Source organism: Pteropus alecto, unplaced genomic scaffold, assembly GCF_000325575.1.
Source record: "Pteropus alecto unplaced genomic scaffold, ASM32557v1 scaffold7, whole genome shotgun sequence".
NCBI classification, from domain to species: Eukaryota; Metazoa; Chordata; class Mammalia; order Chiroptera; family Pteropodidae; genus Pteropus; species Pteropus alecto.
The window spans coordinates 37259675-37275751 of NW_006494614.1; the positions used below are offsets into that span (position 1 = coordinate 37259675).

Here is a 16077-nt window from a genome sequence, read left to right on the forward strand (position 1 = left end):
AGATCTGGCTAACTCAGAAAATGTACTCTGTACTTCTGTACTGTGCTGTCTCTCTCATGCTCTTGTCTTTATTTGGGAGAAAATGTATAATTCAAGGTACCCTAAATCACATGGCTGGTCCAATTTTGTTGTATCCTGAGGAAGAAAATGGATTCATGACCTTTTCCTTTGCTCAAACTACGCATTCAAACACCCAGAGATTCAGGGGATCATTGCCTGTGGCAATGCATGAATTCAGCTTTAGAAGTCTCATATTTCTCTCCTCATCTGGGGCAGAGAGACACATATATAATAAATCAGTCCCCAGGATCTGTCTTGACATTTTGCAGTTTCTCAAAGTAATCCATCAAAGTAAACCTTGTTGGTGTCCATAGATCCCCATCTAAAATTTATTACTATTAAAACCATTTACATTGTAGACAGAGGTCGAGGCTTTGCCAAAATCCTCAAATTCTTAAAGAACTGAAAGCACATCTTCTCCTTCTTTGGTATCTTCTAAGAACAGCATATGCTACGGGTACCTAATAAAACCTTCCTGAATTCAAAACTGTATGAGAGAATACGTTATTTGCCTATGTAGATTTGGCCAATGTTAAAACCAAAATAAAACAAAACCAGTAATAATGCATATATATGTAGCATAACATATATAATTTGGGATGATTTTTGCTTTCAAATATGTTTCATGTAATGTGTATAATGTATGTCTATTCTAGAGCCTGTGGTACATGAGGGATATATATATATGTGCATACATATAGATATAGCCTATAATCAAACTGGGAGGTCCCTACATGTAATTATTGCAGTGTCTCATCCATCTGACGTGATTAAAGAAAGTACATTCGGTCTGTGGCCATGCTACCCTGAACAAGCTCGATCCCGTCTGATCTCGGACTCTAAGCAGAGTCGGGCCTGGTTAGTACTTGGATGGGAGAACACCTAGGAGGACCAGGTGCTGTAGGCCTAAAAAATAAAAAAAATAAGGGATCGTAAGCTGACAAGGTCCTTGCAATCTGTGAGGTCAACCAAGGGTTGCCTCATCCAAAAAAAAATAAAAATAAAAATAAATTTTAAAAGTACATTCAAAGTAATTGAGAAAAGTACTTTGAAATCCAATGCTTGTTTTGATTTAAGTCTCTCGAATACAATTATTTTCAGAACATACTCCATACAGTGCTATAACCTAATAAACATATACGTTGAAAGTTATATAATCTTTGAAAAAGTCATTCAAGGTCACCATGGTGACAAGTGGTTTTGCTATGTGGTGGAGGCTAATGGCTTGAGAATGGGCATGCCTGCCAATGTATTTTTTTTTACCAAATCCTCTCTAGCTCTTATATTTCTCCTCATCTGCCCCATTTTCACAAGAGGAATGCAAAATGGTGAACTCTTTGGCCTACTGGGCAATAGGCCTGACTCACATTCTACAAAATTAGTAATTAAATCAGAGGCCGATGCTACCTTCGCTAACCTTTTTTCTATAATGACATATATCTTCACTCAATATAAAACATCCTCTGATATCCTCCAATCTTTAAGACATTTTGTTTTGCAGGCACCAGTGATCCCTTCAATATTCGTCAGCTTACTCTCAGTCTCTTCCTCTCTCCTGCCTCTCTTTGTTCCTTCCTCATTTGCACAAAATTAACAGAGAAGCATCCCCATTGGTGGATTTGGGGATTATAATTCTAAAGATCGTTAAAGGTGGAAATGCTTTTTTCAAGGAAAAGATAAATAAAACAAAAAAATTAGTTATCATTTCAGTTCTAAATAAGTATAATGCTTGAATCTTGAGACAACTGCATTTCTAAGAATCGAATAATTGAGTTTTACTGTGTAATATATTCCTATTGCCTCACTCTACTTGGAAAAAAATCAAAATATATTTGGATTTTATTATGATTCTTGAAATACAACCTTTCAAATTAATAGGGCATTTCTATTTTTAATATTCATTTCACAGATTTATATATTCATTTGTTTACTAATGAGACAGGTCATTTTTAAATGGAGGGCCATAGAAGCAAGTTAATTTAAAATAAGGAATAAATCAGGGATCTAAGATTTTACATTCTCAGTTTAACACTCTATCCCATGCTTCCAAATTTCTCCTGAATCATACCCTGATAGCTACTTTTTCAAATTTCAACCATTTAATTTCCAAGTATTCTTCCCGTGTCAGGCACTGGGACTGTTACAAGAACTTAAAGGAGAACAGGCAGTATCTATCTGCTCAAGGTTTCAAAGTCTATCACACACACGATCCTATCAGCACACAAAATGTAATATTTTTTTTAAGGTAAAATAAACTTAAATTGAATTTATACACATGTTTGGGGACTTCACAGAGCTTTCTCAAATCATGGGAAGCCCTAGAAAAGGGACAACTAACTAGGATAGCCACCTTCAAGGACCATTGTTTTCTTCCTCCACCTACCCAAAGAATCAGCTCTCTCATTCCCCGTCAATACTGGTAACAATTCTGGTGCCTCCAAGCTCCTAGAATATTACAAACAAATGTGGAACCAGAGCATAAAGGATCACTTTTTAAATCATATTTTTTAAATTGGAAACAGAAGTTAATTTTTGGATCTTCTCCTAAAACTCCTAGTATTTAAACTCTACCCCCCAAACATCCCATAACTATGCTAACCCCCATCTTACACGCACTTTTTAAAGCTATGTCAAAGAACACATTCTAGTTAGATAGTCAGTAAATGACAGGGTATGGTCTACCTTCAGGGACTTCTGTGCAATATCAGCGTTACATTCTACCTTCTAGACAAAGCGACACTAATCTGAATGTTCCTTCACACTTCTTCTCTCCATCATTCACTTCCATAATCATTCTCTCAAAAACAAAATAAAACAAAAACTCCTTCACTTCATTTTCTTCAGGTCTTCTAAAACAGCAATGTCTCCTTTAACTGTCTTTTCCTACTTGCATAACTCTTGAACTCTATAACCCCTGTATCATCGGGTATGACGTCAGATTATTTTTAAATACCTATTTTAAATAGCTTCCCCTGTGTTGTGGATGCTGTGTTCAACACATTTCTAATACAATTCGTTGTCTGCCCCTCGTCCCACTCCCCCTGTAGACACCATCACTCTCACTGTTTCCTCAGCAGACGCCCCCATGGCACCCTCAACTCCTCCATCTCACGTGCAATCAATTGCCAAGATCTACTTCTTATAATATTTTAAACCTATATTTTTATCTCCGTTCTATTACATTCTTTAATTCAGGCCCTCATAAATTGTAATTTTTTGATAAAACCACCTAACTGGTCTCCCAACCTCTAATCTTGAACCTCACCATCACCCAGGGCAATCTACCCTCCACACTGCCATTGGACTAATCTTTCTAAAAATCATAAACTTCATTACTTCTCCTGCCTAAAATCCTGCAGGGTTTCCCCATTGTGTTCAAGGTAAAATTCATACAACAGCATGAACGACAAGCTCCCTGAGTCTGATCTGGCCTTGTCTGACCACCATTTCCAGCCCCACTTCTGACCACCAGCACCCACTTTAGTAAATAATTATAGCTATTGCTAATACGTAGGGGCTACTTCCTCAGTCATGGTGTTAAGTGACTCATATGGATTTTTTTTTTTCATCTATGCCCCAAAATGATTCTATAAATGAACTGTTTTACTATCTCCATTTTATAGGCTCGCCAAAGGACACGGACCTGGGGTGCTGCCACAGGTGGTCTAACTCTGTGCTCTAAACCTGTGACCCCCCCATATGTGACCCAACACTTTTTCTCATCTCTGTACTTTATACTTTGCCTAAAAGTCCCTTTTCTCTCTATTCAAATGACAGTTCTGCCTCTTTTTCTCTAGACTTTGGTAAGCAGCTCCAACCCCCAGGCAGAATTGTAGCTTCTTTCATTTTAATCATAAAATGTATCTTATACACACTTCTATTTAGTGCTTATCTTAAACCACTGACACACATCAGCTTATTCCTCACCCCTGACCCAACTCTGGAGAAAACTAAAAGACAAAGAAACTGAAGGTGCCTTTTACCTAGGGCTGAAACTTGTAAGAGGGTCCCATTCTTTATAAATCCTCGAATGGAAGGCACGGAGAGATTATCGATGGTGCTAGAGGGGCCTCTCTCTTCCCTTTCTCACTTCTCTCACCAGCTGTTTTCAGAAAGGTAGGATCAGAATTGGTGAGCGGGGTTTGGTTCATAACAGAATGGTGAGGTGAACAGAGCCATAGAGCATGGAAGACACTTGGCTAGGCTTTTGATTAAAAGAATTGCAAAAAAGATGGCTCTATTCATTGGATTAGGAAAAAAGATCAGATAGGCTTTGATTTGAAGGCCAATTTGGACCCAGTATTTACATGCCTGCCTGCCCCCTTGGTTAACTCTTAAAGGACAGGGATCTGACTTTGAAATCATTCCACCTCCTTGTTACCTACAGCTGTTTACCTATAAACCTCACAAGGTATTTGTTGGAAAAAAAAAGAATTGACCAAAGGAAAAAACAAAGGTAACAAATGAATGAAAGAAACAACACATGTATAGCTATTTTTGCTATACATCCACTATATTAGTATGTAGAACTTAATGAGAAAAACTCATGGGTAAAATTATCATCAGTGGGAATTCAAGAGAGTTCAAGAGATTTATCCATTAAAGAATTTAAGGCAAAACTGATTCCCTAGAGGACTACTTTGTGGAATCACTACCAGTAGAGTGGGACCCTCTGTCAGCAGAAGAGAATGGCTGTGAGAATAAAAAGCACTACCCAACAAAGAGCCGTGGTCCAGCACACTGTCCCAGTGATCACCCACCTCGATGGACCCCAGACACTGCCTCCCGACCCTGCATTAAGAAATAACAGTGATGATGTGATGAAATTAAATAACACCCTAATAAATAAACCGTTTAAACATTTTTCTTAACATCCGACTTAATGCTGTTTGACATGACGATAGGTTTCAAAATATAAAATAATATATAAATAAATATATAAATAAAATAAATACACTATAAAATAAAAGAGATTTCCAGAGAGGTTCTTCCTAGTAATATTCCTGAAAGTAGTATCCTATAATCTAGATTTCTTTTGACCATTGGAATTTCCCAATAAATCTGCCTTAAGGAAAAAGAGGAAAAGTGTACAAAATATAAAAATATAATATAAAGAGAAAAGTGTGGTCACAATCAAACATTAACATCAATGAAGAGGCAAATAAACAAACAATTGTGTCCATAAGTGATGCTGTTGTGTCCGTCTTCATACCTCTTGATGGATTTCCAGCACAGCAGAAGACTCTCTGACTGTGGTTACAGTGTGCAGCCTAAGTACAGAAAAGAAATGCAATTTAATATGTTTTATTTATATATACATACACATATATATGTCATGTCAAACTTGACTGCTATAAAGATTATATGCATAAAGCTTGAATTAAAAAGAAGGAAAATAATAAGTCAATTTAGAATTTTCAAAGCCAAAAAATCTCTTGTGTAGATGCTTTCCAAAACAAGCCACTTGTTCATGGCATATTTCCTGTGCCCTAGCGAGTTTGTTGTTCTCTGGGAAAAAAATTTACTGCAAATCTATCCACCACTCATTTGAGCCCTGTGACTCTCCTACTGAAAGAGCATTCTTTGCAAAGACAGCATTGAAACTAAGATGGTCAGGGGATTTTTGATGATAATAGCAATGCAAGAATTGGGGGCTTTGTTCTTTTTTGTTCTTTATCTTTACTAAAATCCTAGGAATATAAAACGTTTCAGTTCTTTACACCCCCATCTTTTGAAATTTTAGAATCCATCTAAGATTGGCCTAAAATCTGAAGTTCACCTGTCACTGACTATTTAATAGGTGACCACTGGTTTCTAGGTAGGCAGGTGAAAGACCTGTGAGCCCATGAGTGCAATGTCATTTTCCTTCCCCAGGCTCTGGTGCACTGACTTTCAACAACGGTTGTATATGAGAATCACCTGGAAGAGTTAAACAATCAAACAACTGAAGCTCAGGCCCAATCAAGACCAATTAAAACCAAATCTCTGCAGGTGAGGTCCAGGCAGCAGTTTTTCAAAGTCTCCGGATGTCTTCTCCACCCAACTGAGACAGAGAAGCACTACTTACAAAATACAAGAGACTACATCTGGATACTCCGTGGCGGTGAATAGTAACATTTTCAAAAAGGGCTCTTGGCCACAGTTTTCCTTAGTTTATCAACATCCACCAAAATCTCAAGGGACTCAATTCTGGCGGGGGTGGTGGGTGAATGAGTTAACTTTTAATGAACTGTTACAGTTACTCAAAATTTATTTCCACAATCTCGTATTCAACTCATTAGCTCTTTTATTTGAAATCACACTATTTCCCAAGAGGATCTTATATTAAAAGCAAATACATTCCAGAGTTCAGAAAAGGAAAGAAAAAACATGGATATCAATTAATTCAATGTAATTCGATTTAATTGTTCTGGTAGTACATTAACCATTCTAAACTGGCTTCAAGTCACTTCACTACACTCTGTGGGCCTCTATGTTACCCACTTTCTTAGCTTCTTAATTGCAACAAAGACAAACGAGATTTTTTTTTCCTCTTTAAAATGTTAAAAAGAAACCTCTGATAGCCGCTTCTCAGCCTTCTGCTCTTGACTGAAACATTCTTCTAAAATTTGCAACTCATTATATCTCTTTAGCATTCCTTCCCTGAAGATGCTTCAATTTCTGGACTCCAAGGGCTCCTCCTTGCTTCGTCACTATCACCTGCTTTTTCCACCAAAAGTTGGAACTCTGGAGTAAGGAAAAAGCTCCTGTCTTCCTCTGGCAAAGCAATTGCCATATTTCATATAAATGGCTAATGAGAGCAGGTGAACCGAACTGTCTCTTGCCTGGCTGATTTCTCCAAAGTTTCGTAGCCCTAAGTCGCTTTCTTCCACATAAATTTCCCCCTTCTCATTGCTGCGTGTTGAATATGTATGTGTTGCTCACACTTGTGAGCAAATGTGCAGAACACAGAGTCAGTCTGAGGCAAACTTATGAGGTAAATGAAATTTGCCTTCAGCCATTCCTGTCAAACTTCCATAATGAGGAAGATGTGCCTCATTATTGTCTCTCATAACTATTCTATTAAAAATGTTCTCTCTATCTGTTTTCATAATAGAGTATTAATAGTTGATAAGGGCAAAGTGTTATTACTTCCAACATAGATGCATTTTAGCATTTGGATTGTTTTAATTCAACAGAGAAGGCATTAACCACCAACAATGTAAAACAAACAAACAAAAAACACTAACAGTTGTAACCTTGTCCTTTTCACACATGCATTTTGTGAAATTCTTACAGTTCAGGAAAATGAGTATTGCCATCAGCTAATTCCAATCCTGGGCTCTAAGTATTTGTAAATAGCAAAATCGATCTTAAACATTGGCCTCCTATTTCCAAATTGTGTGTTGCTGCCCCTGTACCATAGCAACAATGACAATACTACCTTTTATTTGTGCCTTTTTTATTATCTTTTTTCATTTGATCCTGTACCTACATGGTGAGGGAACTAAAGGTCAAAGGATTGGTCACTTATTCAAGAATAGTGAAAGAAAAAAAAACCCACCTCTTCTCATAGCTACTTCTTCCTATTATTATTTTTCTCTGTTTTCTACTTTCTTGAGAGAAATAGTTTAGAAAAATAACTAGACCTCAAGTGAGTAAGAAAAAAAAAAAGAGCTCAGAGAACCTGGAGCCTTCTCAACATCCCTCACCTCAAGACTGTGAACTGAGGGGTCTCTCCCACATTCTATCACTAAGACTGGCCCTGACTGGACACAGAAACCCACCAATAGTCCTCAATTCTTAATTCGCCCTGAGCCTTAAGGAAAAATGATGCTAGATCTTCAAACTCACTTGTTTCCTGTATAGCAGAAATGGCATAGAACAAGAATGAGTTTTGAAACCTGAAAACCTGAATTTAAATCCCTACTCTGCTACCTCCTGGCTGTGTGAACAAGGGCAGCTCATGTAACTTAACCTTACTTGAACCTCAGTTTCCTTATCTGACAAAGAGAAGGAATAACATGAGGCTCTTGTAAAAATGAAATTGAGAACTTGGCAGAGAATGAAACTCATCTCCTTTCTCTCTTTCTTTGCCTGCCCAAAGTTTACATATTCTTAATTAACGGTAGTAACATCCCAAACAAGAAAGTCTTTTACTGTTGTGAGAACTTAATTTGGGGTCGATGTCATGTGGAACAGTACTCTTGGAATAAAATGTGTTTGGTCCCAGATAAGGAAGAATGATATACAATGGTTGTTCAAATGGACATAGCTGCAAATCTTAGTTGCTCTACAATCAAAAACAGAATCACTTCTCTCACTCTCTCCCTGTGTCATCAACCCCTACATACATGATTACTTGATTTCAGGAATTTTGATAAACAGACAATAAGCCTTCCTAACACTACTCCTAAGTGATGAGCTCTAACCCTAAAAAGAGAGCATATCAGAGTGGCTTGACCCCCGTGAGATTTTGAAACAAAGAGAGTATCACTCATTTCCAGCTTCTGAAATTTTACCTGAAGTCTTCCAAAGATTTCTTCTTGGTTGCTCTCAAACCACTAGTTTGGCAACATGCAAATTTGTAATCAATAACCTGGTAAATGATGGGGTTGTACATCGCTGCTGATTTTGCAAGTAAGGTTGGCACTACAGAGAGTTGTATGGGGATGGAGTCTGGCCTTCCAAAAGCTGACCACACAGAGACCACTGCATAAGGAATCCAGGCAATCAGGAAGCCGGCACAAATCAACATTGCCACCTGGTGAGAGAAAGCAACAGAGAACAATATCTAGACACCTGGTGGAAATGATGGGAGTGGGGGAGAAGCAGGTAGCCAATGGACACCCAAGGAAGTCTATATATTATCTTTCCATTTACCTTGACATTAGGACTCATTTCTCATGGATTTCTGAGAAGTTAGGCCAGAAGGCATTACAATTCTTTTTCCCACTTACCACATCCCATCTATTTTCCACTAGAGAATTTGCATGTACCCAAAACCCCAAAGTTGAACCCCACAAACCCTTGTCAGATTGTGCCTCCACTGGGCAGGAAATCATGCTAAAAAGACATCAGTTCCTGCTCAATTTACAGACTTTGCAGCCCACATTCACTTAAAAACTAAATGGAAAATGTGCTCACCTTGATGAAATTTTAAATCACCCATATTTGCCTCAGGAAACTTAGAAACTCTGCCCTTGTTTGAAATTCTAATATGAATCTTCTTCAGAGATTTCTATTAAATGTTATTTCTTTTGGCTCAAGTCTTTAAGTTTGAGGGATAGAAGGTAGAAATTCACTAGATACAAAGTAGAAGAGAATCATCAAACTTTATCCAAACTGATACGGTTGTATAAAACAAGACTTTTCCAAAAAGCCCTTTTCTTTCTCACAAAATTATATTTATTTTAGAGGCCTCTTAGCTTTCTGACCAAAGACTAATTAGAAATAGGGTTTAAAACACCCTCAATAGTTTCTCACCATCTGTACTGTGTCACTTCAGTAATGTAGTCCTAATTATTGCCCGGTAACTATCTACCTGACCCCATAGATCATCTCACTTTAATTTGACAAACCCTTTTCAGAAAGTGTTCTGTGCAATATGCTAGCAAGTGCTGTGGGGGATGCCAATACAGCTTGATGCCTGAATTGTATCCCTCCAGAATACAAATAACTATAGTACAAGGCTGAATAGGATTTAAGTGCCAGCTCAGAGGAAGACAAAATTACATGCAATGGAATAAGTTTAAGCTTCATGAGGGATGTGGCATATAACTTACACATTGGTGAGTGGAAATAAAGGAATAGTAGTGACACCAGCGGGGCAAAGGCAATAGATAGGTACAAGTGAGGTTTGCACAGGAACTACTGAGCAATTCACTTTGGCCTATGAGAAAGCAACAAAGGGAGATGATGCTGGAAAAAAGATAACATCCATATATTCAGGGTTTTGTATAACATGTAACTGAGCTTGCACTTAATTCCATATGCTTTGAGGCTCTAGTAGCTTTTCAAGGAGACATATGAGAGCTGTGCTTAGGAAGATTAACCTGTAAAAATGAAATGGAACAGGAGGAAATCAAGACATAGAAAGGTCATTGTTTATTCATTCAATCAACAAGTATTATTGAGCATCTCCTATATGTTTTATGTTGAGGAAAGAGCAATGAGCAAAGCAGACACAATCACTGCCCGCATAGAATGTTTACTCTCGCAGGTTTGTTTAGACAACAGTCTACACAAGACTTAAGAGGAGTATTAATTAGAATACTGACACTGGCAAATGAAGTCCAAGCTTTGGTTTTAATTTTAACTTCAGCAAATTCAGGCCCTCGTTGAGAAAAAGGACACTAAATTCACTGTTATCTACGAGAATATTCTTTCTGTAAGATAAATTCAGCAAGTCCTCACTGAACGTCGTCAACAGATTCTGCAACTTTAAGTGAGACAACTTCTTATGACAGAACCAATTTTACTACAGGCCAATTGAAACAAATAAGAGTTAAGTTGTTAAGGCATCTCCTTAAAGTTATAACAAAAAGACATTGAACAAAATGACGTTATTCAAGGACCTGCTATAAAGATACTACATTCAAATTAGCCCTCTGTGTAGTAAGCATCTGGTTTGTTTGTTTGTTTGTTTGTGTGTTCATTTTCCTCTTCCCAGTGTACCCTTTATCTTAGCACTGCCAGTCCTCTCTCTTCCCCCCAGGCCATGTTATGACATTGGCATCACAAGCATCACATGGCCCAGGCTGACCAAAGGGCTGTGTGGCCCCAGCTACAGTAGTAGAAACAGGGATGGGTACATGCCTCTAAAGTGCATAATTAGACCCATCTTGGGAATTTTTAAGGGAATTCCAGGAAAAGTGGGCCTTTCTTTTACCTTTGAGTTCCCTTAAACCCTGGGAAGAAGTAAGGCTGGAGCTATCTAAGGCCCTGGCGCCACTCCCTCTTCCCCCATCCCCTTTATAAGAAGTGAAATTACAATTCCCAACATCAAGGTCATGACAAGCTAGTATAGAGGATAAATGATGAGTAATGAAACAAAATGTTTTATTAATAGAGCAACAATACTTGTGTAAGCTTTTGTGCTTAAGAAATCCAATTGGATAAATTTTTCTTATAAGGAAGTCATTTGTGCGCATGTGCATTTAAATATGTTTTTGTGGGAGCAGAGTATTATAGCAAGGAATCATCTATACTGGAGATGTGAAACATCCTATCAGTAGGGTGTGTTTGCCCTGAGAACCCCACATGTGTGGGGTGTATCAGGAAAGAAGCATGGGAAATCTACCTTAAAGTCTCAGGTTCTAAAATTCCATCCAGTAAGTTAAAGGCTTATCTTTAAAAATTAACTATAGCAGAAAAAAATCTCGACAATATTTATTTGCTTCATTTTGCAAATATTGAGAATCTTCATCCCAAAGAGAGAAATCAAATTAGCCCAGACCTCCTATACTCCCTAAAGCCTTGCATTAGGGTTCTGCAGCCTTGCTTTAAGGTCCGGAACCAAAATTCTCACCTGCACTTCACAGTTATAAACAAGGCCTAATGCACACATGCAAATCTCCTGCTCGCTTGCTTTTCCATTTTTCTGCAGAAGCTTACCCAAGAGAGACTGTATTTGGTTTGTCTATGTGAATTTTGCTTGTAAATGGAATGGAGGCCTCAAGGCTCACATTGAGAATATTTTTTTCTAAATCCCCAAATAAACAATAACTATATAAAAAAATCTTGCTTTAGCAGATGTCTGGGAACTTAACATAGCTCCATCCTTTCTCCCTTAGTGAGTCATATGATGATTTCACAGTATCTTGAAAGCTGTTTTCTATGTTGCTCCCAAAGTCATTGACAAAAAATAGATTAGTACTTAGTCCATAATATTTTCCACATTTTACATACTTTTTACTTTTATGGGAGTGTGCAATGGGCAACGGGAAGGACTTAAAATGTTTGTATTATATTATATATTTTAAACAAACATAGGAGAATTAAATATACCATCATATTAAATGCATAGCAAATGAATCAGTGTGGTTTTTCTAGATTAAAATAAAGCTTAATACTTTAAACTGAATGACTAGAAAGAAAGTTTAAAGCAGAGTGATAAAAGCATAAATTTAAAAGGTACTGCAAAATGTTACTTACATTTTTGAAGTGAATACAAAGTGAATATGAGGCACATTTATTTTTTTTACAACCTTTTCATGTAAAAATATTTTCCACAAAATATTAAATATTAAAAATGTTAAGCTATTTTATGATACACTTTATAAAAGTTTCCAAAACTTTCATATTATGCTCAGTTTTCTGAGAACTTTCTACTCAGCTTGGATATGTTTCTTCATTCCTCAGTCTGTTCTTCTTTTCCTCATTGTTAAGTGTGTCCTCATTTCTGTTTTCCCAAATTTCTCTCCTAGATATCCTTAAATCAGTTCTAACACAGGCACTTGTACTGGTCTACTTCTTCTGTTGTTTATTTTTTAATTGCTTCTCTTTTGTCCTCACCTTTTGGTTCACTGGAAAAGCAGAAAAACTTCAAATTCTTAACTTAGGCAGTTTTCATGGGAGGAAATTCACAGAATACGTGTTTAGCTTCTACAAAAGAATCACACATCTGCAACCCAGTTCATTTCAAATACATCTTGCTGCAGAGGACCAAGAGATATCAGAACATTCCAGCTACAGCATCAAGTCTCACGTAAGTATTACTGTCCATAATCGATCAATTCCTGTGTATTAACCAATTAAAGCAATAATAGAGCAATCGGGTTAAAAATAAATTCTCCAAGTTAAAAAAGGCTCTGCCTTTGGGCCCAGTGCATCTGAACCATTCCAGCAGAGGTTTCCAAGAAGGATGTCCTGTCTTCTGTGTGCTAAGGTAGTGTGGTATCATGGGAAAATCCCTGATAAGGCGATACTCTGGAGTTTGGATTCCAATCACAGTTCTGCTCCACTGACTAATGTGACTGAGACAGAATCTCTGATTCTCTAAGAACTGCCATTTCAATCCCTTACACCAGGGACCTTTACCCAGACATAAGACTTCAGCCAATGTTTGAAGCTACATGCCATCTTGAATAATAGATGAAAAGAGGAAATGGAATTAACGTGCAAGTGGAGGCATAACAGGAGGAACAAAGATATGGAATAAATTCTCCACCAATAACAAGATTGAATCACAATACAGAGGCAGCTAGACTACTGGTAAGAAATATGTTTCAGTGGCTGAGATGAGATCACATCACAAGAAGAGGGATCACCACAGCCATAAATTGAGAGAATTGGAAGGAGAGAGTACAATTGATAGGAGCATAAAAATGATAAGATTTGGATTTTCCGTCTTGGCTCTAACTAGCAAGTGTATAGATTTGCAGAAGGAAAGATAATATTAAAAGATGGTAATGCAACAGCAAATGCCATTTGTGAGACTACTGCCCTCCACATGCTTGCAGCCTGTCATTGAGTGATACAACCAATGGCATAGAAGAAGTTGGAAAATTTGACAGCTGTCACCTACATTCTTTGGCTCTCAGTTCCCTCACCTATATAAAATCAAGGGTGGTGATAGTAAGCTTTCACTCCACCTTTGCAGAATTAAATAATTCAACAACATGTCTAGTTTGAGTTTCTTCCTTCCTTCTATGTTATCAGCAGGATGATGACTAAAGCCAACTGTCCCAGACTCTCCTTCATACACTTATAAAGAAAAAACTTCTGAGAGCTTTGATGTGTCTGCCATATGTTAGCCCTGGCTGGGATCCAAGCAGAAAATATTAATTCATACTTAAAGAAAAGAAGCAAAAGAAGGAGAATTCTGTACTTCCCAGTTGCAATTTTCTAAAATCTTAAAATACCACTACTCTAAAAACAAGCAAAAGCTATGTTTGAAAGGAGAGGATGTAAATTAGGTCATGTCACACTATGCATCTGTTTTAGAGTTTTAGTCTAAAACTGAACACAGTATTCCCCCACGAGGCAGTGGCTGACTTAAAGAACAGCAAATATAAATTTGTAAGTATCTGGTTTAACAAAACAAGGGAGAGTTCACTGATCATTACAGATGAACCAAGGTCATTGAGATGGGGATACTACGACTCGGAGGAGAACAAATACTCAGATGGAAAGGCCATGTGGTTTTAGTAATAAGAACTATTGCCATAGACCTTTAAACAATCCAACTAATCTAGCCATTTTCATAGAAACTCAGAGTTTTAGAAGGTAACTTAGATATCCTTTAATTCCTCTCCCACACTTTTTCACAGGTGGGAAAACTAAGGCCCAGAGAGATAAAGTAGTAGACTCAGGTGAATCAGTCAAGATGCTGAGTTGCAAGCAACAGAAACTGACTGGCTGAGTGAGACATAAAGAGGAATGTATTGGTTAGGACACAGCATCACTAGGAATGCTGGACTTAGAATTGAGGCCAACCAGACAGAAATGATACCCAAAACTATGACCTGACCTGATTCTAATGCAGAAACCACTGCTGCTGTAGTCATGGCCTGGGGAGAGAGCTCCCTGCCCCTTCCTCTGGTATCACTAGTTCCTGAGACAGGCTAACGTAGCTGGAGCCTAGTGTCATAGCTGTACCCTAGCTGCAAGGGAATCTTGAGAAATTAATAACTGGTCCTTCTACATCTTTTAAGTTAAGAGGCAATCTTTGCTCCCCAGTAAGACAAAAATGTTTGGAATTCCTCAACGTGAAAATTCCAGACATGAAAAGGGGGTCAGCCACCAGCAGCCAAAATAAATACAAATGTCAACTATGTGAGACTTCTCAGTGAGTTAGTGGCAAAACTGGGATTGACCCCTAGCTTAAAATTCTTTATGTATATAAAATATATAATATGTTTATTATGTATATGTTTGAAACATTGTGTTAGGTCCGGGGAACACAAAGTGAACAAAACAATATGGTTGTTAGCCCCATGGGCCTGATTACTAGTGGTAAAACCAGACATTGAGCAAATAATCACAAAAATAAGTATGTAATTTTAAATTAATTATATATTGTGACAAGTTCTAAGAAGAAAATGGAAAGGCCCCATTAAAACATTATAATAAGACTTTAATTCAATTCGAGGAATACTTCTTTGGGAAGTGACATTTAAGGTAAGAAGAAACAGAGAAAAAGAATTAATTATTTGGGTTTTAAAAAATGAACAATTCATTTCAGCTTTCTCAAAAACTACCCTTAGAGTTCACATGGGGCTCCCTGAATCTGAACCCTTAATGATAAATGATACTCAATGAGCAATTAAGGACAGGAGTCATTAGAGATAAGCAGACATTTATATTTATGAGTTTTAAAAAGACTTAGCAATCACTGTGGAAGAACAAAGCAAAACAAAATGCCTGCTCAGGTATAAAGGGAATGTGGCATTCAAGCCAGGGGTCAAGGGACCGCTTAACATTCATCAAGGTAATTAGGTTAACTTATTCAATTATATATTCATTACAGCAATCTTAATTAAGCATCTAGCAGGCACCAGGCAGTTGGGGCTCAGCAGCAAACAGTACTTGCCCTCACCTAACTGTTGTCTTCTAAAAAAAAAAACAACAACAACAAACACAGGATTCAGTAAAGTAAATGCACCAAGTGCTCTGATGGCCCATAGCAGAGAGACTTAAACTAGGCAGGGAGAATTGAGATGGCTTTCTAGTGGAAATAGGGAAATTAAGAGAAAGCCAGGTACCCGCAGGATCTAGGTACTAACTATATGAGCCTGGAACATTATAGATAGTCTATGAGTATTCAATGAATAAATATAAAGTGTTAATAGAATTAGCGTAATAATATTTGAAAAACTTAATCTATGCTTCTGATATTTCCTTCCTGTGACTCCACCATCCCCCTCATTAAAGGAGCAGAGAGAGTGTTTATTGCCTGTGTGAAGGTTTTTACAAGCAGAAATACCCAAAGAAGTAAAACATTCATTTTCGGCTTCTGAGTTTCAAAAAAAGAAAAAGTAAAAGGAAAAATGAAAACTTACAGAAGAGAAAATAGTTGAGAGAAGAAAGTTTTGA

At 37.4% G+C, this 16077-nt stretch overlaps 1 protein-coding gene and 1 pseudogene across 1 annotated transcript in view; one reads left to right on the top strand and one right to left on the bottom strand.

Moving 5' to 3' along the window:
• The first annotated feature begins 848 nt into the window (after positions 1–848).
• On the top strand, positions 849–967 carry LOC112474764 (annotated as a pseudogene).
• Positions 968–1132: 165 nt separating this feature from the next.
• The window catches only part of OPN5 (opsin 5), a 30505-nt gene continuing 15560 nt past the window's right edge, over positions 1133–16077 (bottom strand). The window contains exons 5-7 of the mRNA XM_006926469.2: positions 8562–8803; positions 5273–5330; positions 1133–1186 (exon numbers count right to left, since the gene is read on the bottom strand). Coding sequence (XP_006926531.2) covers positions 1133–1186; positions 5273–5330; positions 8562–8803 — 354 coding nt within the window. The remainder of the gene's footprint in view (positions 1187–5272; positions 5331–8561; positions 8804–16077) is intronic.